General features: G+C 39.4%; 1 protein-coding gene across 1 annotated transcript in view; it reads left to right on the forward strand.

Moving 5' to 3' along the window:
• Nucleotides 1-26682, forward strand: part of DYTN (dystrotelin) — a 58073-nt gene extending 31391 nt beyond the window's left edge. The window contains exons 10-12 of the mRNA XM_003406107.3: nt 14577-14736; nt 17018-17516; nt 26579-26682. Of these exons, the coding sequence (XP_003406155.2) occupies nt 14577-14736; nt 17018-17516; nt 26579-26682 (763 nt within the window). The remainder of the gene's footprint in view (nt 1-14576; nt 14737-17017; nt 17517-26578) is intronic.
• Nucleotides 26683-27386: the final 704 nt, after the last annotated feature.

A 27386-nucleotide genomic window follows, 5' to 3' on the forward strand; every position in this document is an offset into this window, starting at 1 on the left:
GGGGCTCATCTTCTGACACTATATCAGACTATGTTCCCCTGCTATTCATAAGGTTTTTGCTGGCTAATTTTTTTCAAAAATAGATTGCAATCTTTTCCTCACTTATTTAAAATACTGAAGTTATCACATATTAGGTTATTTTATATACTTGAATCAATTAATAGAATTTATATTCTCATCCTCAGATTTATTTTTCTATTCCTGTGTTTATACTGAACTCGATGGTGTTGGTGGTTCTGTGGTTAGTAGAAGAATAGAGTTGTTATCAACTGAGATGGAGCAGATTTGTGGGGGGAAATCAATAGTTTAGTTTGGAGCATGTTAAAATTAAGATGTCTGCTAGATATCCACATGGAGATACTGAGTAGTCAATTGGTTGTTTATGTTTGGAGTTTGGGAGACAGCTCTGTGCTGGAGATATAAATTTTGGAGTCATACATGATTTTTCCCCTGGTGCCATCACTTTCTCCTTCTTGTCTTTTTGTTAATTTTTTTTTTAAGTGAAGTGTATATGACAAAACATTTGCCACTTCAACCTCCTGTATAATTCAGTAACATTAATTACATTCATCATGTTATAGATCCATCACCACTATCCATTCGCAGATTATTTCATCACTTGTAACAGAAACTCAGTGTCCCTTAAGCAATAACTTCCCTTTCCCACTGCCACCCACACTAATAAACTTTGGTCTTTATGCATTTGCCTATTCTAGGTATTTCATATACGTGAGATCATATAATATTTTTCATTTTGTGATTGACTTATTTCACTCTGCATGTTTTTATGATTCATCCGTGTAGTAGCTTGTACCAGAAATTCATTTCTCTTTATGGCTAAACAGTATTCCATTGTAGGCATACACAACATTTTATTTATCTATTCATCTGTTAATGGACACTTGAGTTGTTTCCACCTTTCAGCTATTATAATAATGCTGCAATGAACCTTGGAAACCCTGGCGGCATAGTGGCTAAGTGCTACGGCTGCTAACCAAAGGGTCGGCAGTTCAAATCTGCCAGGAGCTCCTTGGAAACTCTATGGGGCAGTTCTACTCTGTCCTGTAGGGTCACTAGGAGTCGGAATCGACTCGATGGCACTGGGTTTCTGGGCAATGAACCTTGGTAAGTATCTATTTGAGTCCCTGCTTTCAAGTCTTGTGTATATACCTAGGAATGAAAATTCTGGATCATATAATTCTATGTTTAACTTTTTAAGGAACAGCCAAACTGTTTCCCAAGGTGGCCGCACCATTTTACAATCCCACCAGCAATGGATGAGGGTTCCAGTTTCTCCACATCCTAGTCAACACTTAAAGTTTTTCATTTTTCTGATAACAGCCATCCTACTGGGGGTGAAGGGGTATTTTATTGTGGTTTTGATTTGCATTTCCTAATGATTAATGAAGTTGAGCATCTTTTCTTGTGTTTAATGGTCATTTGTATATCTTCTTTGGTGAAATGTCTATTCCAGTTCTTTGCCCATTTTTTGATTGGGTTGTTTATTTTAAAGTCATGAGATTGAGATCACGAAGGAGCGAGTCTGGACTGTGAAGAGAGAGTCAAGAACTGAGCCCTGCAATACTCCACATTAAGAAGTAAGAAGTTGGGGAGAAGAAGAAAACCAGCAAAACAGACTGAGAAGTGGTGGTCAGTGAGACGGGAGGAACACCAGGAAAGTGAGGAATCTTGGAAGACAGATGAAGACTGGGTCCGAAGGAGGAAAGTCTGATCTACTGTGTCAAATGCTGCTGTGAGATCAAGAAATGACCTTTAGATGTAGCAATGAGGAAATCATTGATGCCCTCAAAAAGCCCAGTCACAGGGCAGTGGGAGAGGCAAGAGTCAGACTCTTAGCAATTTAAGAGAGAATGGGGGCTGAGGATTTGAAGATACCAAGTAATAAAATTCTTTCCAGGATTTTTTTTACTAACAAGGGAGCAAACAAATAGTAAAAGTGGTAGGATGACCGAGATTAAGAGAACATTTTTTACGATGGGAAAAATAATAGCATGTTTGTATGCCGAAGGGAATGAGTTAGTAGAAAGACTGATGGTTTGGTGTGAGAGGAGAGTTGATGGAGCAGTGTTATTCAGCAGACAAGAAAGGATGGGATCTAGATGTGGAGGAATTACTCTAGAAGAGTGGTACCTACTAAACATAAAAATGTACACAGTATTTAGCCTGTGATCTATTTTTGGAAATCTATCCTATAAGAATGAAAGCATCACTGCAGAGTAAATGAGGATGTTTATTGCTGCATTTGAGGGCAGGACAATAAACTGGAAACAACCTAAATATCCATTGATAGGAAAATGGTGGAACACAGATGATACAGCTGTTTAATGGAACACAATGAATCTATACAAAAGAACAAGTTTTAGCTCTATTATACTAGAGACTATCCATCATCATGTGTTAAAAGAAAAAAAGCAAGTGGCAAAATAATGTGTATGGGCTCATTCCCTTTTTGTTTCAAATACAAATTCAACATGTATTTTGATGTTTGTAAATGTTTATATGAGTACAGAAAATGGAGCAACCTTAAGGTATGAAAATTATCTCAGATGGGATAAGCATCGGAGAAGGTGTGGGACAAAAAAGCTATGGGTTAGCCTGTTTTTCTACCCCAAAATGCCCACACTTTGGTCTCATAATTAAGTGCATCACAGAATAATTTTCCCTATACTGTCTTTGCAGTTTGTAGAAATTATCACATTATATCCTAGATGATTGTTTATACATCTATCTACTCACTAGATATAAATTCTTTGTAAGCAGGCAAAAGATATATTTATGTTTTTTATTCTAATAACTTGCAAAGGTAAAGTGCTTTAAAAATGTATTTTTTTGAAAAACAATGAAACTAAATGGAATTGCATGAAATGGCATGTCTGACCTTAAATCCGTCTAGTCTATGTTATGTTCTTTCAGATATGACATAATAAACACACGCCTGCTCTTAGAACCCCTAGTATCTGACCTGGACAAGATGACCTGGGGAATTTTCTGCAGTCATCCCTGAATTGCATTGCATTGTCATTTCTAGATTGTCAAAGGCGGGGGAGGGGAATGGTGTTTCCATCCCTATTGTTGGTTAATTGGATCTCTATCCAACTAAATTGTCTGGAGAAGAGCACAGAGAAAAAAGATGGGCTAGTTTATTGCTTTTTTTTTTTTTTAACATTGACTTTATTTGATTTAACATTTTCTAAAAAGACTTTTCTCAATGTCATAATTAAGAATTAAAAATTTCTACAACCTTTTGTAAAACTCTGTAACAGACTCTCCATTCAATACAATAGTTCTAAAGTACCATCTGGACCAGCGGAAGCAGCAGCCAAGGAGGCCTACAAACAGATACCTCAAAGGGACTCTCAGGCTCAACAAACTAGTGACCCCAGCCCACACCGTAAGGTGAGTCTGAAAGGGAAAGGAACCCATGTGAATGGACAATTAATCTGGACCAGCTAGTAATACTGTAAGAGGTTTGGTGAACCATTTCCTAGTTTGGTGAATACAGTCAAGACAGTATGTGATCAAAAAAAAAAAAAAACTAGGAACATTTAAAAATATTTATCTCCAATCCTAACAGTGCTACATATTTAGGATAAAAAAATTTTGGAAAAGTCAGAAAAGAGGAAAGAACAAAATTAAAATTACAAGAATCCAAGGTATAACCACTCATAATACTTTTGGTGCATTTTCTTCCCTATAAACATTTTTAATACAGTTTAGGTCATATTGCAAAAGTTATTAATTCTATAGTTCTATATCCGTGTAAATTTTTTTTTTTTTTTATATCCGTGTAAATTATATGGTGAGTCTTTCCTATTGTCATTAAAATTCTTCAAAAGCATTTTAATGGCTGAAACATTTTCATTTAAAGGGCTGTAAAAAAAAATTTTTTTTATCATTATTTAACCCCTTCTCTGTTGGATATCTGGGTCATTTTCAATGTTTATTGTAATTTAAAAATTTGCAATTAAAACCCTTGTACATAATTCTTTGCATACCGTTCTCCAATTATTTCCTTATCAAATATTTCTTGAAGCAGAATCACTGGAATGAAAAGTGGGAACATGTAAGGTTCTTCATACTGATGGCAAAATTTCTTTTTAGAAAGGATTTATCAAGTTACATTCTAGAGAGTGCAAGTACCTGTATCACTTGATCTTTCCTGTTTCCCTACTACTGTGTTTCATATTTTGCGAATTTTATGAACAGAATATATTTTATTTGCCTTAATTTATATTTCTCTGATTAGGAGTGAAACGAAACTTTTCCTCCATGGTTTAGAAGGCTGTCCTCATGTGGTTTGGTTTACATTTTCTCTTCTACAAATCATGTGTAGGTATCCTTTCCCCATTTTTATTGGTGCATCAGTGTTTGATTTATTAATGTATTTGAACTTTTTATATTTTGAGTTTAACTAATGGAAATCTTTTTTCCTGGTTTATTTCAGTTTTGTTTATTTATTTATTTTTGTTTTGAAAATGCAATCAATCTTTTCCTTTGTGATTTCTTAGCGCTGTTTTGTGCTTGGAAAAAAACCTTCCCCGTTGAGAACTCTGATTACCCTTGAAACCAGTCCTACTCACAGCCGCCCCATGTGTGTCAGAGCAGAGCTGTGCTCCATAGGGCAGCTGGCAGGACTTTCTTCTGGGGCACCTTCCAGTGGACTTGAACTTTTGGTTAGCAGCTGAGTGCACTAACCTTTTGCACCAGCCAGAGACTCTGTATTTTTACGTGGTTCAATTATTTTTTGCATTTAACTTTTAAACTGACCTGACTTTTCTTTTGATACATGATAGGAGGTAAAGATAGTCCCCATTCCTGCTTTTTACTTAAAAAGCCAATTTTGTCTACCCTTAAAAAAAAATCTTTTCCTTTTGATTTTTGTGTAATGGCTTTATCCATTGCCATCTAGTCAATTTTGATTCATGGCAACTCTGTAGGACAGAGTAGAACTGCCCCCTAGGGTTTCCAAGGAGTGACTGGTGGATTTGAACTGTCAACCTTTTGGTTAGCAGATGAACTCTTAACCAGTATGCCTCCAGAGCTCCGTAATAGCTTTAGTATATACTAGAATTTTCACCATTTTAGAATGTGTTTGTGGCTATCTGTTCAGCTAAATTGCTTTTAATTTTATTCTTACATAAGAACAATATTGTTTGAATTATTCTAGCTTTATGATACCAGTAATATAATACAGAGCAAATTTCCCTTTTTATTTTTTAAGTGTTAGCTATTATGAAACAATTATTCTTCTAAAAGAGCTTTAACATCTTTTAGTAAAGTGAGGAAATTATCTACTTCAAATTTTCAAATTAATTAGTTAAGAAAGGTATTTTAAAATAATCACTTTATTTATTTTCAAATCTTCAAATTTCTACTTTAATTCAACTCAGATATGCTCAGCCTTTACCCCGAAAGAGTAAAGTCACATTTGTATCAAAAGGATCGAATCAGAAAAGCTATAATATTCTCAAAATAGATTAACTGCTAGCCAGCCTTCATCTATTTAATATAATCAGTTTCAAAGTTTTCCTGAAGAATAGTGTAGACCAGGCTAACCTGATGTTTGCAAGAATAAAGTTTTCTATCCAGGTAAGAATTATGAATTAATAGCACGAATGGTGTACTGGTACACACAATTAACTGTAGTATAACATATTGCTCCTTTGTGGCATGTATTGGAAGACTGTTGCAAAGTCCCTTCAGGAAATAAAAACTTATCCTCATTTACATGTAGCTGTAGCTGAGCAACATGAATTTTCTCTTATCTGTTGCCACCAAAGAGTAGGCAATTCTAACCCCAACAATGCCTGCCACCTCTGATACGCAAACAATGAATGTATTGTTCACTGCCATAGTGGACAAAGTTCAGCTTTGAGAGGATGGTTCCTAAATTTATATCCTAAAGGTAAGCTGAATTTGACTCTGCTACCTTTGAATTATTCCATTGTCCATAGATATGAGGTCTCCCTCCACCCAAGACTTCTGAATATAACTCACTTTCTTGCAAACAAGCTTTCTTCTGCCCACAGGGCCTTAACTTGTCAACTTATTATCATTGATGTTATTCAAAAAGTGGGAGAAAAGAGAATGCATCTATATATAAGGAAAATGTTTAAGAATTTTAAAAGAGGAAGAATGAGAGAGGGAGGTAAAGAAAATGAGATGAGGGAAGGAACTTTTAAAAAATCTCAATGAAATTGCTTCATCAAAGGGATTAAAAATGCTATCCTGTTTTGTTTTTGTTTTTGTTTTGATGTGTGCATTCTGCAAATACTTGATCTTTTTTTTTTTTTGGCTCAGCTGTTTATTTGCTCTCCACTTGTAGTTTTCCCCTCAATTATTGTAATCAGCACAGTCTGTTCTCAAGGAAAGTCTTCAGAATATGATCATCTGTAATACTATTCAATCATCAAAGAGAAATTAGAGTTCCCATATTGCAATGTTCCGGGTAGAAGTGTGAGTGGTGAGTAAATCTCTCAAGCACCCTGTACCAAGTGCCTTTGTGCACTGGGGCCTGCGGGTACTTTAATCGCCAGCTGTCCTGCGTCGCCCACTCCAATCGCTCCTTGGTTCTCAGGGAGCCATGCGCTGCCCAAAGAGCTGGAGTTACCGGTGTTAGGACAAATAAAGAGCTGCTCAGTTCCCAGTTTCAAACAATAAAGGAAGAAAGGGCATTACAGACATTTTTCTTTTGGCCTAAAACTCTTTTTTTCTGGGGGAAGATATTTGAAAGAGACTTTGCTGTTTGGTCGCCCTCCTTTATTTCACTTTCCTTTTTCCTCCCTCTCGCTGCCATTTTTATTTTTTTCTTGTGCTTTAGGTGAAAGTTTACGGAGCAAATTAGTTTTTTATTAAACAATTAATACACAATTTGTTTTGTGACGTTGGTTGTCAACACCACGACGTGTCAACACTCTCCCTTTCTCGACCTCTGGTTCCCCATTTCCATTCATCCAGTTTTCCTGTCCCTTCCTGCCTTCTCGTCTTTGCTTTTGTGCTGATTTGTCCAATTAATCTCTTGTACACGGTTGAACTATGTGTGTTATTGTTTGTTTTAAAGGCCTGTCATATCTTTGGCTGAAGGGTGGACCTCAGGAGTGACTTCAGTACTAAGTTAAAAGGGTGTCTAGGGGCCATACTCTCAGGCTTTCTCCAGTCTCTGTCAGACGAGTAAGTCTGGTCTTTTTTTGTGAGTTTAAATAATGTTCAACATTTTTCTCCCATTCTGTCTGGGACCCTCTACTGTGATTCCTGTCAGAGCAGTCAGTGGTGGTAGCCATGCACCATCTAGTTGTGCTGGACTCAGTCTGGTGGATGCTGTGATAGTTATGGTCCGTTAGTCCTTTGAACTAATCTTTCCCTCCAGTCTTTGGTTTTCCTCATTCTCCCTTGCTCCAGAAAGTGTGCGACCAGTGGCCGCTCAGAAACTTTTAAGACCCCAGACACTAATCACCAAAGTAGAATGTAGAACATTTTCTTTATAAACTATGTTATGCCAATTGAGCTAGATGTTCCCCAAGACCATGGTCTCCAGAGCCCTTAGGCCAGTAATTCAGTCCCTCAGGGAGTTTGGTTGTGTCTATGAAGCTTCTGTGACCTTATCTGGATCGAGATGTGCTGGCTGCCCCAGTATTGTGTACTGTCTTACCCTTCATCAAAGTTACCACTTATCTATTGTCTATTTAGTGTTTTTCCCTCCCCATTCCTCCCTCCCCTCCCCTCCCCTCCCCTCCCTTGTAACCTTCAAAATCGTTTCTTTCTGTGTGTAAACCTTTCCATGAGTTTTTATAATAGTGGTCTCATACAGTATTTGTCCTTTTGTGATTGACTTATTTCACTCAGCATAATGCTTTCCAGATTCATCCATGTTGTGATATGTTTTGAAGATTAATCATTGTTCTTTATTGCTGCGTAGTGTTCCATAGTTTATCTATTCATCTGTTGATGGGCACTTAGGTTGTTTCCATGTTTTTGCTGTTGTAAATAATGCTGCAATGAACATGGGTGTACATATGTCTATTCATATGATTCTTATTTCTCTAGGATGTATTCCTAGAAGTGGAATTGCTAATCATATGCGACGTGAAGAGCTAGGTGGATGGAGATAGAAAAGAAAGAAGAGAGAGAAAAGCAAAAAAAAAAAAAAAAAAAAATGACAGTGCCATCGCAGCCAGTGGGTGGGCGCAGGGCAGATCCAGGGAGGCCGAGTGCCTATGAAGCTGTAGCCAAGTGGTGTGGCATGGCCTGTTGAGAAGGGACAGAGGTGGTGCATGGGCCAGAGAAAGGAAAGGAAGGAAAAGAGAGAGAAGAAACAAACAAAAATGTGGCACTGAAGAAGTTGACTGTTGAGTATGGGGCAGAACCAGGGTGGTACCAAGCTGGTGTCTCTCTTCTTAGGTGTCTCAGCACAGCCTGTCAGGAAGGGGTGAGGCAGTGCAGGGGGCCAGGTGGGAGGGGCAAGGAAAAGGGAGAAAGGGAAAAAGAAAAAATATATATGGCGCTGAGGGAGCCAGCTAGCGGGAGCGGGGTGGACCCAGGGTGGCAGTAAGCCAGTGTCTCTCTGGCCTAGTGACTGGCCCGTTGAAAAGCGGTGGAGACAGCATACAGGTCAGAAGGGCGAGGGGTGGGAAAGTGTGTATCTCTGGTTACCACGTGCTCTATCTCCTGTTGAGATCTCCGTGAAGTTGCCTTCCCATACTCCCTGTCCGGGGTAATCCATTTGGGCTATATCTGTGCAGACATCTTCTTATGCTCTTTCAAATATGTGTGTGCACATGCATGAGAACTCAGAGCAAATCAAAAGTATCTTATTAAATCTAAAAACCGAGAAACTTGCACACATACTCAAGAAGGCATGTAAAATTTTTTCACTGCAGCATTGTTTATAATTTTGAAATATTGGAAACAACGTAATGTCCTTCAGTTGAAAATGACTAAATGAACCATGGTATCTATTCTATGAGGGCATTAGTGACTCTGTGGTAGAATTCTCACTTCCATACAGGATACCCAGGTTAGATTCCCAGCCAGCGAACCTCACACACAGCTACCGCCCATCTCTTGGTGGAGATTTGACTGTTGCTATGATGCTGAATATATGTCAGTGGAGCTTCCAGGCTAAGACAGACTAAGAGAAAAGGTCTGGCAATCTACTTCCAAAAATCAGCCAGCAAAAACCCTATGGATCACAACAGTCTGATCCACAACCTGGCACAGGACTTCCATTGGCTGTGAGTCTGGGCCAACTCAATGGCAGCTAACAACAACATTTATTCTACAGAAATACCAGGCAGCAGTTAGTTAGAACACCGGAGGTCCATATGTTCGAACCTAAAATGCTTATCAAATTACAGATCAATATTACCAGATTTCAGAGTCAGATCTTGGTTCCAGACTATGGAGCTACCTTTCACAAGTGCCAGGAGGATGGGGCTAGATCCACTGCCCAAAACTGAGACAGCAGGGCTGCCATGCCCAAGGAACAAAAGAACGGGCCTGCCAGGGCCAAGAGGGTACAGTTGCCCCACAGATGGATCAGGAAAATGAGGCCACCCAAATGCAAGGGAGTAGAGTCTTAGCTCCAGTGGGCCTGGAAGACTGAGCGCAGGACCGAGGGATCTCCAGTGGCCAACACCCAGAGTGTGGAGAGCAGGGACATTAAGTAAATGGTCTCAGAGAACAGGGATTATTTTCAAGCCTTGAGAGCTAATGTAATGTGTTCTTCTGACTTGCTTGGTGCCTGTTATCCCTTCTTTCCTTCCAATTTCTCTCATATGTAATGGAAATGTTTAGCTTGTGCCTGTTCCACCATTTTACTTTGGAAACAGATAACTTGTAGTCTAGATTTCGCATATGAAGAGAAATTTTTGTATTTTGGACTTGGAGTTGATTTAAGACTTTTGCTTTGATATGATGAGGTGAATATGTTTTACATGTGGCAAGGACATTAATTTGGGGGAGCCAAAGGGTGGAATGTTATGGATTAAATTGTGTCACCCAAAAATATGTGTCAACTTGGCTAGGCCATGATTCCGAGTAGTGTGTGATTGTCCACCATTTTGTCATCTAATATGATTTTCCTATGTGTTATAAATCCTACCTCTATGAAGTTAATGAGGCAGGACTCAATCTGTAAGATTAGGTTGTACCTTGAGTCAGTCTCTTTTGACATATAAAAAAGAGAAGCAAGCAGAGAGACAGGAACCTCATGCTACCAAGAATGAAGAAAGAGGAAGGGGATGCATCCTTTGGACCTGAGGTTTGTACACTGAGAAACTCCTAGACCAGGGGTAGATTGATGAGGAGGGCCTTCCCCCAGAGCCAACAGAGACAGAAAGCCTTCCTCTGGAGCTGGTACCCTGAATTCGAACTTCTAGCCTCCTAGATTGTGAGAGAATAAATTTTTCTTTGTTAAACCCATCGACTTGTGGTATTTCTGTTATTGCAACAACTAGATAACTAAGACAATTAATACATGATAACACTGATGCAAAAAAAACTTTTTAAAGATAAGCTTTCATATTAATTATATAATGTTCACTGATTTAAAAGCTGTGCTAGACATGTAGAAGCTGTTTGAGGATTTGAATGAAGAGACATGGCACTCGGAGGGGCCACAGAGGCTGCACACCTACCAGAGAATATGACTTTAAGTCTGTAGCTCAGTTTCTTTCCTTGCCCTCTCTCTTTTTCTTTCAGGCTGTTCCTCCCATTGGTCAGTCCCTCTACAGATCATTTGCAGGGAGGAGAGAAAGTTGCAGAGTCTGGCTGTAGCTGCTTATAAAATTTGAGTAATGAAATCTAATCTCCCATCCTGACCTCTGGGACAAGAGCTGGGACATGGTGCCCCAGAAGCCTGGGCCAGCTGCCCAGTTCAGCCATGTATAAGAGACCAAATGGGCAACAGTTGTCCAGAAGCAAAGATGAGAAGGCAGGAAAGGACAGAAAAACTGGACAAATAGACATGGGACTCTGGGGTGGAAAGGGAGAGAGTGCTGACACATTCTGGGGATTGCAACCAAATGTTGCAAAACAATTCGTGTATAAATTTTTGAATAAGAAACTGATTTGTGCTGTAAGCTTTCATCTAAAGCATAATTAAAAAAAAAAATCAGGAGACACATGGAGTCACCATGAGTTGGAATTGACTCAACGGCAATTGATTTATTTTATCGATATACAATTCACATACCATACAATTCACCCATTTAAAGTGTACAATTCAATGATTTTTAATATATTTACAGATATGTGCAACTATCACCAGAGTTAATTTTGGAACATTTTTATCACCTCTAAAAGAAACTCTGTACCCTTTAGCTATCACCCCCCACATCCCACATCTCCTCACTGTCAGCCCCTTGTAACCACTAACCTCCTTTCTGTCTCTCTAGATTTCCCTGTTCTTGACTTCCATATGAATGAAATGATACATCATGTGGTCATTTGTGGCTGGTTTCTTTCACTTAGCATAATGTTTTCAAGGTTCATCCATGTTTAGCAATTATCAGTTCCTTATTCCTTTTTATGACTGAATAATATTCCATTGTATGGATATACCACATTTTCTTCATCCATTCATGTTTTTGGACATTGGAGCTGTTTTCACCTTTTGGCTGTTGTGAATAATGCTGCAATTTCTTCTTATAGATGCCTTTGGGGAAAGACATGTTTGGGGCAGCAATGTAGCTCAGGCAAAACATTATTGTAACTTATTTTTTAAACCTAAGCATTTCTTTTATGCCTTAAATCTTTTTGAGGAGATTTATTGCGTCCAAGTCAGAGCATGTGACTGGACTTTGATCATATGAATATCTGCATCGTTGAACATCGACGTAACCCCAAACACCAGTCACTTTTGAAAATAGGCTTTTGTGTCTTTGAAAAAAATCATTGTTTAAAATGTGTTCCTATGACAAATTTCTAGAAATGTAGATTTAGCTCAAACCACAAACTTACTTTCTCTATTTCTTGCTTCTCTAGACTATGGTCAGCATTAGGAATGAACTATGGAAGACTCATGAATCCGTGAACTTTCTCCATAAGGAAAGAAGGTAAGGACCACATGTGTATTCCCAAATACTGACAACAAAGACAAATCAATAGCATTTCCCTTTACTTTTATAGGAATATTTTCTACGAAGATTTTTACCATGATTTTCTTTTTAACATTGGAAAGATATCGCTTACACAAGAATAAACACATAAGAGATAATAAAGAGATAAAAGGCTAGCAAGGCAGACTCCAGGTCATCTGAAAATTATTTTTAAAATAACCCAAACTGTTTGTTGACAGTGGAGATTTGCCTGAATACTACTGAGCTCCCTGTTGCTAGAAATATTGGCACCAGGTGAATTGTGTTTTTCAGAAATACTCCGTGAGAATTTCTCCTTTAAACAAAAGAAGAAAAAAATGGCAGGGTAATGGGGATGGTGGACAACATGGGAGAAGGAGAGTGTATCGTTAGGGCCATAGCAAGCTCAGAACTTTGGGTACAGAGAACACTGTCTTAGAGAGGCTTTCTGAGAATGTTTCTGTGTTATCTGCTGTGTAAAACCCTGGGATGACTCCTTTCTGAAAAACCTATCATAAAGATCTACTGGAAAATCCAATCACGATCAAGATTGTTAGAGTCAGATTTCTGTATTCCCTGACTGTAATTGTCTGGAAGTTTGAAGGGTATCTTTCAAGGGAATCTTGCTTTGGATGGGTTCCCAACTAAATTCCAAGGCCTCTTTAAGCTCTATAGCAATTAAGAACATTTAGAAATGTTGCATTTCACATCAGAGGACTGATTTGCACAAATTGCACAAATATACCAACAATGCTGATCAAAGAATAAAACTCTAATTTAGTCAATTTTGCTTGTAAATGTACTATGTGCCATGGATTTTTTCTAGGCCTGGGTCTGATACTACAGCAATAAACAAAATGAAAGAAAAAAAAAAATACTTGCCTTTTGGAACTTATATTCTAATGGGAATAAAGAGATTAAAAGCGAGTATTGCCATTGTTAGATGCCATTAAGTCAGTTCTGACTCATAGCGACACTATGTACAACAGAAAAAAACACTGACTGGTCCCGCACCATCCTCACAATCGTTGTTATATTTGAGCCCATTGTTGCAGCCACTGTGCCAGTCCGTCTGTTTGAAGGTCCTCTTCTTTTTTGATGACCCTCTACTTTACCAAGCATGATATCCTTCTCTAGGGACAAAATCTTTCCATCCTTGCTTCTAAGGAACACTCTGGCTATACTTCTTCCAAGACAGGTTTGTTCATTTTTCTGGCAGTCCATGATATATTCAGTATTCCTCACCAACACCATAATTCAAAGGCAACAGTTCTTCTTCAGTCTTCCCTATGCACTGTCTAGCTTTCACACGCGTATAGGCAATTGAAAATACCATGGCTTGGGTCAGGTGCACCTTAGTTCTCAAAGTGACATCTCTGTTTTTAACACTTTAAAAAGACCTGAAGGTAAATAAGCCTAAGTAATAGAAAAAATAAAATAATAAGTAAGATACAGTAGGCCAGACAGCGTGACTGTCTAGAAGTTTGAGGGCTTGTGACCGAGCCAAAATCTAAGATCTCTTCAAACTCTGCAGCAATTAGGAATTTTAAAGGCCATGGACACAAATCAAGCAAGGAAGAGGAAAGTAGGTGCCAGGGCGAGCTTGGGGGTTATTGATTTCAAGTAGGGTAGTCAGGAAGGACCTCACTATACATTTGACATGTGAGTGAAGACTTGAAGGAAGTAAGAGAGTTTGCTCAGCAAACCTGGGGGAAAAGGAGGGAACCAAAAGTACAAAGACTCTGAGGGGGTACATTCCTGGTGTGTTCAAAGAATAACAAAGAGATCTGTGTGACTGAAGGGCAGTGAATGAGGAGAAAGAAGTAGGAGATGAGATCAGAAAGGCAAAGGGGAGACTTAGCCATCTTGTAGGGTCATCATGTAGGGCCTTGTTGGCTTCTGTAAGAACCTCAGCTAACGCTGCGTGAGGAGGGGAGCCACTGAGGGCTTTGAGCAGAGGAGTAACATGATCTGCCTTTTCAAACAATTATCCAGACTGCTTGGTTCTTTCTTAAACCAGTGAACAGCTAGACTTGGAAAGAAAAGTCAAAAACCCACAATTCCTGAACTGAATCACTGTTCCTTCCCTGCGGTCTTTGACAAACGTTAAGTGGTTAGCCACGATATGTATATGATATGTACATGAGTGTGTCTAGACAAAAGGATAATGCCTAAGGCCAGTATTCAAATTTAAATAGCCATCAAAGGTATGCTGTCAACAGTAATCCTTGGCATGCAAGATGAGCTTTCTGAAACACCTCTACAGCCAATGAATTTCTTAGTGGAATTGTGTAATAATGGATAGAAAGGGCAGGGGTGCATAGTGAACAGTCAAACAGTTTCACATGGTATTGATCAATGTCAGATAATAATTGAGGTGCAGGCTTCCATAGGGAAGACGTGGAGCACATCTTGCTAGGGTGCTAGTTAGTGTGCTGGCCTCTTGCCCTTCTAAAGCACTCAAATCCCTTCTTTTTGCAGGCTCCTTGAAAAACAGTTAAACCGATGCAAAGACAGATTGCAAGCACTGTGCGCCTCCCAAGAAGAAAAAAATAGTAGATTCGAAACAAAGATTCGCCAGCTCACAACCAACCAGGACAGCCTGTGGACCAAGCTACAGCAGATGGGAGAGGATCTCCAGGTATCAAATGTGTGAGACACTGGCCAGCTGGATTACCTAGAAGTCAAACCTCTGTCTCCCACCTGAGGGAGGGCTGCATCCTGAAAAAGTTCTTTACAGCCTTGGTTCCTAAACATTGGGTCTCAGATCTTTTACATTCTTAAAAATCCTTGATAACCCCAAGGAGTTTTGCTTCTGTAGGTTCTATCACTATTTACCAAAATCAAAATTAAAAGTGAGAAATTATTAAATATTTCACAAATTAATTTTAAAATAAAAATAATAAACCCATTATATATGCATATATATTACACATATGTGCACATATATACTGAGTTTATATATGTATGTATGTGTGTGTGTATCTATATATAACATTTTTAAACTAACTAGATTTTTTAAAAAAACAATGAGAAGAATGGCATTATTTTACATTTTTATAAAGCTCTTTAACATCTGGCTTAATAAAAGATGACCAGATTCTCTTATTTGTTTCTGCGTTCAACCTGTTGCAAGATGTTGTTTGGGTTGAAATATATGAAGAAAACCTGGCCTCACACAAATTAGCAGTTGGAAAAGAAAAAGGAATATTTTAGTAGCACAATGGTTAAGAGCTTGGCTGCTAATCAAAAAGTCGGCAGTAAGAATCTACCAGCCGTTCCTTGGAAACTTGATGGGGTGGTTTTACTCTGTCCTATAGGGTTTACTGTGAGATGAAATCGACTTGCCAGCGATGGGCTTGGGTTTACTTTAGTAGCCTTTTCAGGTAATTGGCGACATTCTTCCCTGGTACTACACTAAAACATAATAAATGATAGTTTCTTAAAGGATGGTTACAAAATGGAAGCCGAACCATATCCATTTCACACTCTGTTTTAATAAAACCCAGTATTCTATTGTGCTCTTTGAATGCATCTTCTACCCAGCCATGACTTTGTAGCAACATGCACTGGTCATTTAGAAAATCTTAGTTCACTGACCCACACCAAACATCCTAATACTTACCCATTTAATTATACAATATATTTTAACAAATCACCTTCAATTAATATCATCACTAATCTTTTCAGAAACATCTTTAAGAATCTGAAAGCTCTCAAGCTTAGGATGGCAGATACAAGTTTTCTAAAATTCTAATTTTTGTTTGAAAGGTCAACTGTCATAATTTACAAAACATACCATTGTTTCCCTTGCAGTGATAGTCTCACTTCATTCATTTTTGTGACAGTGTCTGCCAGATACCCAAGTCTGAGTACCCACAGTCCGTCAGTCATTCTTCTACACAAATGCTTTTTCTCATGGTGAGTTTTGTATTCGACTATGTTTTATGCACATTTCCCATTTCATCACCCATAATGTGAGAAAGATATGTGCTATTATTAATAAAATTAATAACTTCTACTACTCCGTCAAGTGTGGAACTGGCACCTTTTTTAAACGGAAATTGCATGGTGGTGAAGAATAGCGTGGCTATCGGCACCGTTTGCTGACGCTGCCTTGACTGTGCTAAGGCACCAGCAGTTTTACTGACTCTTGCATTTGCGACATCAGCACAAATGTCAACACAACAAAAAGGCAAATAACGAACGTCTAAGTGTCATTATGAAAATAATTTTGGTGTCTCAGACCTCTAAAAGTGTTTGGGGACCCACTCAGGGGTCTATGGACCAAACTTTGAGAACTGAGTTTTACAGGTAACACCTCCACTTAGATTTTATACCTATAACATATCACGATGGAGCCCTGGTGGCGAAGTGGTTAAGAGCTCAGCTGCTAACCAAAAGGTCAGCAGTTCAAATCCACCAGCCACTCCTTGGAAACCCTGTGAGGCAGTTCTACTCTGTCTTATAGGGTCACTCTGAGTCAGCATCGACTCGGCAGCAACGGTTTTGGTTTTTGGGTTTAATGTATCATGAAACCCCTCACAACATACCTACTTAAATAGATCATTATGACTGTGTTTTGTTGTAACAATTTTCATCTGTTGATTCAACATATGTTGATATTTCCCAAATTCCTTATGATAGTTCTAGAACCTGGACTTCTTACAACATAGAATTTTCCCCAAGTTCCTAGTGATATTCCTTGTGATTTTAGAATCTGAGCTGTGCCAACTTTTCATAGACAGTTTTAAGTCGATGTTGATTTAACAGCATAAAATAAGATTTATAATACAATGTTTAGAGAGTAGAAAGAAAAGTCTTGCATTAAAGTTTTCTATTGGAATATTGGAATTTAATGCATTCATGAAAAAAGTAAGATAAATATTAATTTCTTCCTAAACAACGTCTTGTTTATCTAGGCAACGTTGCAGCCACTTCATCCTTTATCTTCTTCCTGTCCAAATATGGTGTCGAAGAGTGACCTCTCTTTGACTAAAAGGTTTTGGAGGAAAGGAGACTCTTCATGGATCAAGAATATCACTGAGGAAGGCTCAGAGTGGGAACCTCTTCCTAACTCCACCGCTGTTGGCAGAAGTCACCCAAGTCAAACAAATACAGAGCATGCTCTACCAAATCCAGAGCCACCAGAGGCCATTTTGCAGCCAAGGTCAGTGCGAAGCAGCAGGGCACAAAACCAAGCCCAAAAGATGATGAAGCAAAGCCTACCCAGTGCTCAGGACGGGTTGCTGCTGGACATCCCCCAATTTATCCCTGCTGAAATCAGCAGTCCTGCTCTGGCACCTGCTGAAAGGAAAGAGACCACTAACATCGAGGAGAGGAAGGATGAGTCGGAGGAAGAGGAACTGCAAGAACTGCTATCAAAATGTATGGATGCCTTCACTCTCGAAATGCCATCAGGTAAGGTTTTCACAGTCAGCAGAGGCAGTAATGGCCAGGAAATAAGGCTGTCTTTTCAAACATGGTTTCACAGCATGCCAGATCAGCCCAACAGCTACAACTCATTTGGTGAGTAGCAGAGTTCTGAATCTTTTCAATGTCAGTAGCATCTCTGAACTTGTTTGTCTACATTCTAGAATTTCCCAATTCATCAAATTATTGTGAGCATTAAAAGTGATAAACCATATAAGACAGTTTTTGTGAGCATTAAAAATGATAAACCATGTAAGACGTTAGTATAGCACCTGGTACATAGTTGTCGTTGGTTGCTGTCAAGTCGATTCCAATTCATGGAGGCCCCATGTGTGCAGAGTAGAACTATGCCATAGGACTTTGAAGGCTGTGACCTTTCAGAAGTAGATCACCAGGCCTGTGTTCCAAGGTACACCTGGGTGGGTTCGAACTGCCAATCTTTCAGCTAGCAGTCAGGAGCATAGCTATTTGTGCCAGCTGGGAACACAATCCCCAAACCCACTGCTGTCGAGTCGATTAAGCATCCAATAAATGCTTATTATTTTGTTAATTGCAACTATTATTATCAGTAGACCCAACTCATATATAACTGGGCAGCCTGATGTTACCATTTAAAAATGAAAGTAAGAGCGGTAATCTCTTTCTAGAAGAGAATTGATTAATTTAGTTTTCTCTGGTGGTGCAGTGGTTAAGCTCTTGGCTGCTAACCACCCAAAGGGCAGTGGTTTGAACCCACCAGCCTCTGTACATGAAAAAAGACTTGGTGATCTGCTCCTGTAAAGACTAGAACCTAGGAAACCCTATGGGGCAATTACTCTGTCCTATTTTTTCTTTTTTTTTATAGGGTCACAGTGAGTCAAAATTGACTCAGTGGCATACAGCACACACAACATATAGGTAGTAACATCATTGTTTTCATAAGCTGTGACTCATTGCTAAGTTCTGAAATCTTTTTTTTTCAATCCTTACTTTACTATAGCTATTTCTTCTGATTTGAAGTGACTTTGTCTTATTTCCAGCTAGAGAGTTTTATTACTTTATATCTGTATCCATTTCTTTAAGAAAGCCTAAGGTCTTTCCTGTCACACAGATCTTCTGTTGACTTGTGATAAAACAAAGGGTAACATTCTCCTGTGTTTCTGTGTTAGAGGAGGTGAACTGTAAAACGGGCACATAATAATGTCAATTTTATACAGACCATAATAGAGCCAAGTCAATGAAGTAATTATTTGGTGACCCTAAAGAACGCTATGGTGAATGGGGCTGGAGCTGTAATTTTTGGATTGAAGGAAACAAGGTCCTAAAGGTGTCAGAAGAACCCTCAAACTGCCTGAGACAAAGACAGGATGAAACTTCTTATGCCTCATTCTTAGGCTGACCCGATATACCACCCACTCTATTTCCATTCAAATGTCTTTGGAGTCACAATGAGTATTAAAAGCAAAGTCAGTATCCACTTGACATTTTTAGGAAAAATTCACATAAAAATTGGGCTTTAACTATGTTGGCATGTCCTGCCTGGAGGGGAGGTGAGAGGGTAAGGGGGTTAGAAGCTGAAGAAATGGACACAAAAAGAGAGAGTGGAGGGAGGGAGCGGGCTGTCTCACTAGGAGAACAATTGGGAGTATGTAGCAAGGTGTATATAAGTTTTTGTGTGAGAGACTGACCTGATTTGTAAACTTTCACTTAAAGCACAATAAAATTTTTTTTTAAAAATGTGCTTTAGAGGAAAGATTTTTACTCTTTGGCATCATCATCTTGTTTTTAATTTTTGTTTTTGTCTCTCCAAATGAGCTTATGAAAGGTGCTGATTTCTAAAATGTTGTTCAGCCTTAAATTGTTAGTAGGCTATGTTGCACATTTTAGATTCCTATGAGAGTAGGTCGACTATACATTTTTGGAAGACAGTATCCCAACACTTGAGCAGTTTGATACCTTAAGTAAAAAGATTTGTACATATTTTAAGTGACTTTATCAAGTGCTATACATAAAAATCTAGTCGATTCCGACTCATAGGACCCTATAGGACAGAATAGAACAGCCCTGTAGAGTTTCCAAGGAGTGCCTGGTAGATTTGAACTGCCAACCTTTTGATTAGCAACCATAGCACTTAACTACTATGCCACCAGGGTTTCCCTTTTGGTTTGTTTTTACATATAAAAATCTATTGTAATTATAGCTATGTACGTACACAGAAGCCCTGGTGGTGCAGTGGTTAAAGTACTTGGCTACTAACCAAAAGGTCAGCAGTTCAAACCCACCAGCTGCTTCCTAGAAGAAAGGCGTGGCAGTCTGCTTCCATTTACAGCCTTGGAAACCCTATGGAGCGGTTTTACTCTGTCCTGTAGGGTCATATGAGTCAGAAGCGACTGGATGGCAGTGAATTTTGTCTGTGTGTGTCTGTGTGTGTGTGTGTTTCCTATACATACACATTGTTCTGTCATTAAAAGGAAAATCATGAAAAGGTAAAGTTTACTTCTAAATTCAGATGGTATAGTAATTTATAAAGATGAAATTAATGTTATTCTATCTTGTAGAAAATATAAACAAAATATAAGCCTCAAAAAATTCATCTTTTATAATCTCAATAGACCACTGTGATGCTTCTGCATGAAGTATGTGTTATCATATAAATGTGCCAATGATATTAGATTCAAGGTGCATATTTTCATTTTGTTATTATAGTATTCTATATTCCTTGATGATTCAACAAATTCTAATTGATGAGATTTGAATTTATTGTCTTATTTCTTTTAAGTAAGTCTTTTTTTTAATATTTTTAACATTTTATTGTGCTTTAGGTGAAAGTTAACATAGAGAATTAGTTTTTCAATCAATAAATCATACATAAATTGTTCCCTGGCATTGCTTGTAATCCCTGCAATGTGTCAGCACTCTCCCCATTCCCCCCACTTCCCCCACCACCCTTCCGTGTTCCCTGTTTCTATTCATCAGGTTTCTCTGTCCCTCCTTTTCGGTTTTATTTAACTGAAAGGTGGCCTCTGGGAGTGTCTTCAGTTTCAAGTTAGAAGATTGTCTTAGGGCAATAGTCTTGGGGGTTCCTCCACACTCTTTCAGGCTAGTAAGTCTGATCATTTTTTTTTTTTTAATTTGAATTTTGTTCCATATTTTTTTGCACATTCTTTTTATAGTGCTTTAAATGAACGTTTACAGAGCAAACTAGTTTCTCATTAAACAATTAATACATATATTGTTTTGTGACATTTGTTGCCAACCCCATGACACATCAACAGTCTCCCCTTCTCGACCTTGGGTTCCCCATTACCAGCTTCCCTGTCCCCTCCTGCCTTCTTGTTCCTTGCCCCTGGGCTGGTGTGCCCCTTTAGTCTCATTTTGTTTTATGGGACTGTCTAATCTTTGGCTAAAGGCTGAATGTCAGGAATGACTTCAGTACTGTGCTATAAGTGTGTCCAGGGGCCGTACTCTTGGGATTTCTCCAGTCTCTGTCAGACCAGTAAGTCTGGTCTTTTTTGTGTGAGTTTAAATGTTGTTCTACATTTTTATTCAGCTCTTTCCTGTACTCTCTAATGTGATCCCTGTCAAAGCAGTCGATGGTAGTAGCTGGGCACCATCTAGTTGTTCTGGACTCAGTCTGGTAGAGGCTGTGGTACTTGTGGTCCATTAGTCCTTTGGACTAATCTTGCCCTTATGTCTTTGGTTTTCTTCATTTTCCCTTGCTCCAGATCGGGCGAGACCAGTAGAGTATCTTAGATGGTCGCTCATAAGCTTTTAAGACCCCATAAGCTTTTAAGACACTGCTCACCAAAGTAAAATGTAGAACATTTACTTTATAAACTATGTTATGCCAGTTAAGCTAGATGTTCCCTGAGGCCATGGTCCCCACAGCCCTCAGCCCAGTAATTTGGTCCCTCAGGGAGTTTGGATGTGTCTGTGGAGCTTCCATGACCTTGCTTTGGACAAGTTGTGCTGGCTTCCCCAGTATTGTGTACCGTCTTACCCTTCACCAAAGTTATGTAAGTCTTATTTCTCTTAGGCCTTTAAGCATAAGAATCTATGCTAATTTTCATGGCTACCGTTTACATTTGTAAACAGTCTCACTTCTGACTCAGCCAGATATTTCTCTAATTAAGCTTGTATCCTTACTCAATGTGGTATTGATAGTGATCAGGTTTACACACTCGACATGGCCATTGTCAATATGGATTATAAGAGTACATTCTATAACCCATTTATGTTTACCAGAACTGCACTAAATCAGAGCCTAAAGTATGATAAACTTGCTGATGAAGAATTAGAAAGGGAAACAAGCTAAATGAAGATATTTGTTACTTTCATTTTATCTCTGTCATGGATTCATCAGATAACAGCAGGAAGCCTTTGATCATGTTACCGTTGTTGTTGTTGTTGTTGTGTATGTCTCTGAGTTGATTCCAACTCATAGCAACTCTATAGGACAGAGTAGAACTGCCCCCATAGAGTTTCCTACACTGCAAATCTTTACAGGAGCAAATAACCAGGTCTTTTCTCCCATGAGTGGCTAATGGGTTTGAACTGCTGACCTTTCAGTTAGCAGCTGAGTGCTTACACATTGCACCACTAGAGCTCCTCATTTTACTGTTAAAGGTTGTTGTTTTTTTGTTGTTGTTGTTTTTAATTTGAAGGATGTTGAGAAAATTAGAAAGATTTACAGCTTGTAACAGGCTAAGATTTACTCAGAGTGCTGGTGTATTCACCCAGTGTCATGACTATCGTCAAAGCTGACTACCGTTTTGGATTTCAGATTTGCTAAGGAACCAACTCACGTTGGAAATTAAGATGAACTTTACGTTACTTAAAGGCTTAACACGACTAAACCAGCAAATCTGACGGTTAGGTTTGGGTAGTTGTTGGCATGACCTGATTAGAGTGATTCAGTATCAAGATATAAGATAATAGGATTTCAAGAGACCCTGAGAGCTTAGTGAAAAAGAGAAAGTCATGTAGAAGGGGTTCTCCAAACCTCTTTAAATTTCAAATGTTGGATTGAAAATTAGTAGCAAACGATTTGATCAAAACTTCCAGCAAAGGTTTACATTTGAAAGAATATTTAATGCTACTTGCTTCTGTGGTGAAAATGAAGGACATAATCTCTGGTTTTACTTTTTCGTTAAGTTATTTTCTCTCCATTTGTGAGTAAAATTTCCCCTGAATATATCTCCTAAATTCTTTCCCCTGATTCTTTCCCATCTCTCTTTGCCACTCATCTGTCACTGCAAGTTTCAACAGTGAGAAGGGAACTAGGGGTGGGAGAGTAGGGTGATGAGATTAGGCATAGCTAAGGTGGTAAATGAGGGATCCATTCCTGTTGCTTTCTTCCCCACCTAGATCTGTCACTTTAAACTATTATTTTAACCTCAGCGTCTAGCATTCTAGTGGCCTCCTCTCCCATCCTTGAGTCATTCAGAGACCACATACATTTTTAATGACATTCAAGCAAATTATTTTCCCATTTTGATGTCCTTTGGATTGTCCATGTCACAGGTATTTTTATCTAACAACTCATTCAAACCAAAAAACTAAACCAGTTGCTGTCGAGTCAATTCTGACTCATAGTGACTCCACAGGACAGAACAGAACTACTACATAGGACTTCCAAGGAGTGGCATTAGGCCTTCCCCTTTGTGCAATATTAATTCAGTTTATATATTTAGTGAATTCCAACTGTACCCTATGTGCTATATTAATTCAGTCTATATATTTATTGAATTCCAACTGTATGCCAGACAACATGCTAGGTGCTAGGTGTGTATCTTTGGCTATTTCTAACATTTCAAGAGACTGGAACTTATGAAGAAAAACAAACAGAAACAAGAAAAATTCCCATATGTAAAATGGATTATTGCTTCCCAATTTCTCTATTGCTGTATTTTAGGTTTTCATCTCTGTGGGCTGAGAAACAGATTATCCTAAAATAAATTTGCCACTGGACAAGTTGTTTTAGTCAGGCAGTAAAATATTATTTATTCAAGGTCCTTGTAGTCCTGGAGCGATGTTAGAGGACAGATGGAATAAAAAGACATGGATCCTCCCTCTTATGTTCAACAGAAAACCGTCAGATGGGGGCACAATATATATCATATGATGAAAAATATATAACTAACAAAAAAAGCCTTTCCATTTTTTCATTTCCTATTTTTTTTTATGTGGGTGGATGAGCCATTTCTGTTTTTAATTACACAAATAATATAATACTGTATGCTCATTATAAAATTAAAATGCAGAAGTACATAAATTTTTAAAAATGAATTCATCATCGTGCCCTTAACCCCTCTCACCTGTTTCTCAGTTGTAACCACTGTTAACAGTTCGGTAAGTTTTTTTTTCAAAATGTGTTCTATGCATATATATGTCTTCACTTTTTCAACATAAGTTAGACCATAACAATACTTGGTTATTTAGTGCTGCTATAACAGAAATACCACAAGTGGACAGCTTTAACAAAGAAAAAATTGTTTCTTCACAGTAAAGTAAGCTAAAAGTCCAAATTCAGGGCATCAGCTCCAGGGGAAGGCTTTCTATCTCTGTCAGCCTTCTTGTCAATCTTCCCCCAATCTAGGAACTTCTCCGTGCAGGGAACCTGGATCCAAAGGACATGCTTTTCTCCCAGTACTGCTTTCTTGGTGGTATGAGATCCCTCTGTCTCTCTACTCCCTTCCCTCTTTTATATCTCAAAAGAAATTGCCTCAAAACACAATCCAATCTTGTAGATTGAGTCCTGCCTCACTAACACAACTGCCACCCATCCTCCCTCATTAACTTCATAGAGGCAGGATTTACAACATGTGAGAAAATCACACAATACCAGGAATCATGGCCCAGCCAAATTGATACACATATTTTGGGGGGGGTGGGGACATAATTCAATTCATGACATTCCACCCTTTGCCCCCCAAATCACATCCTTGCAACAAGCAGAGCATATTTACACCATCATATAGCAAAAGTCTTAGCTCTAAGTCCAAAATCCAAAAGTTCTTTTTCACCTGTGAAATCTAAAATACAAGTTATCTGCTTCCAAAATGCAGTGGCAGAACAAGCACAAGCTAGACATTTCCATTACAAATGGCAGAAACTGGAGGAAAAGAAGGGATAACAGGTACCAAGCAAGTAAGCAGAACACATTACATTAGCCATCAAGGCTTTGAAAATCATCCTCTGTTCTCTGAGACCATTTACAGAATGGCCTTGCCTCCCAGACACTAGGTATTGGCCACACTCTCCAGATTCTGAGTGAAGGCCCCTTTGCCCTGGGCTTCAGCTCTACCTTGCAGGCCCACTGGGACAGCAACTCTGCTCCCTTGGCTTTAGAAATATCATTCTCCTAGTCCATCTGAGTGGCAACTCCACCCTTAGAAACACCAGAGGCCATGGCTCCACTCTTTGAAACCCCAGAGGTTATAGCCATACCTTTTGAGACTGAGGCATCTTGGCTTCTTGTGTTCCTTGTCTCTTCAGCTTCTGTTTCCTGATCTCTTAGCCTCTCAGCTCCTTGGGCCTCACACCCACAGCTACCCTGCTAGGGCAAGTGTTCCAAAGCTCTGTAGCTCCACCGACAAGTGCCTGGAGGCACCCCACTCCAAATGTCTTAGGCTGGGTTCTCTAGAAAAGGAAAATCAGTAAAGTGTATAAATATATTGAGAGAAATTTATATCATGGTGACAGCTCACGTGATTACAGAGGCTGGAACATCCCAAGTCTGTGGATTAGGATAGAGGCCTCTCCCAATTCACACAGCTGCAGAAGCTGGTGAACCCAAGATCACTAGGTCAGGGTGCAGGGCTCCTGCTCACAGGCCGTGAAGGTTGACAAATCCCAAGATTGGCAGGCAAAACCACAAGGTTTCTCCTGATTCAGGTAGCTGCAGGGGCTGGCAAACCCAAGGATGGCAGGTCCGGGAGTAGGACTCCCTCGCAGGCTGTGAAGCTGAAAGAATCCCAAGATCAACAGGTAAGCTGTTGCCTCAAGTCCGAAGAACCAGAGATCAGATGACAAAAGCCAGCTGCTGAATCCAGAACAAGCTAAAAACCTTGGCAAGTTGAGCAGAAAGGAAATACAGGGCAGAGGGCAGTACCACTCAGCAGATTCTATCATGGGGGTGATCACGTATCAAATTTCAACAAGGAAGTGATCACAGCATTATAAAAATGATCACAACATTATACAACTGCTGAAACACTGAATATCATGGCCGAGCCAAGTTGACATGCAATTTTAACCACCACACTATGCTTTTGTTTTTTTTCACTTGGCAATATATTTTAGACACTGAGCAATGTCATGTTTCAAATGCTGCATGATATCCCAGGGTATAATTGTACCATAATGTGTTTATTATTGTATAATTAAGTTGCATCCAATTTTTTTATTATCACAGAAAAGCTTTGGTGAGTATCCTTGTAAAGTATTTCTTTGTACTGATACGTAAATATGTTTTCTAGGATCAGTTCTTAGAAAATAACTATTAGGTTAAAGATTATGCATATCAGGCTTTTGGTTGATAACTGCCAAATTGTAGATCTTTCTACGGTACAGTCCCTATTATAATAGGTCATAGGAGACCACTCAAACCATTCATCAAGGAGCTATTGAGCAGTGGTTCTCAAAGTGTAGTCCCTGTACCACTAGCATCAGTATCACCTGGAAATTTGTTAGAAACACAAATTTGGGGGCCCCACCGAAGACTTAATACATCAGGGAACTAGCAATCTGTTTTAACCAGATGTCTAGGTGATTCTGAAATACACTCGAGCTTGAACCACTGTTTTAGAATGGGCTTCTGGCAACTGAAATCTGTGCTAAGAGCTATGAGAAAATGCCCTTTAAGAACTCACAAGCTAGTTGAATTGATAGTATTGCTCGTGGTAAATAACAGTCATCTTATTTGCTAGCTAGCTTAGGGAAAGGGCATTGTCATTAGGAACTGAGATGAGATGGGCTCTCTTTCTCTTCTGTGCTAGAGTTTTATAAAAATCAGCTTGAGAACCTATGGGTGCATTTCTCTGAAGGGCTCTCTTGTTTGTTGATTTTAGGTCCTCAGTCTTCAGTAAACACGGATCTGTACCATGGAGCTGAGCAGGTGAGCAGGGCCTTCTCTGCCCTGATTGATCAAATCACCTTGCCCAACTTGAAGTGAAAAGAGTCCAGGCCCAAAGGCCCCTTGGTTTGGTGACAAAACATGCATTCAAAATCTGTGTTAAAAATACTCAGGCCTTGAGGCAATTCAAAGAGGTGGACCCAAGATGGCGGAATAGACAGACACTTCCATGCAGCCCTCTTTACAACAAAGACCTGAAAAAACAAGCGAAAGGAGTATATTTGTGACAAGCTGGGAGCCGTGAGCGTCAAAGGCAAGAATAGACAATGAACTGAGGGGCAGGGGGAGGAAGAGGCCGTTCAGAAGTGGAGAGGAGTTACCGGACCAGAATCACCGGGAGCTGTCAGGCACCTTTCCCGGAGAGGCGGTTGCAGCGGCGCCAGTGGCAGTGGTGGGCTGGTCCTAGCATTCCGCAGCAGTTTCCTCAGGGAGAAGGAGCCAGACACACAGCCCACTCACACCTCCGGAACCTGAGCAGAAGGGCGCTCTCGGCAAAAGCTAAGTACTTGCGTATATCTTACCACGGCCCCCCCTCCACCCCCAACCCAGCTTCAATGGCTAAATCCCTAGGCCTGAGATAGACCCTGGTGAGCACCTGGAGCCGCCCTCCCAGCCTTGGGGAAGGAAAAAATTTCCAACTGGGGGGAAAAGATAATTTGCTAGCTCCATTAACTGGGGGAGCACAGGACAGAAGCGGCTCCTGTCCAGGCATAAACCGTCCATGGATCTTGAACACCTTTCCC

The sequence above is a fragment of the Loxodonta africana genome, chromosome 6, assembly GCF_030014295.1.
Source record: "Loxodonta africana isolate mLoxAfr1 chromosome 6, mLoxAfr1.hap2, whole genome shotgun sequence".
NCBI lineage: Eukaryota > Metazoa > Chordata > Mammalia > Proboscidea > Elephantidae > Loxodonta > Loxodonta africana.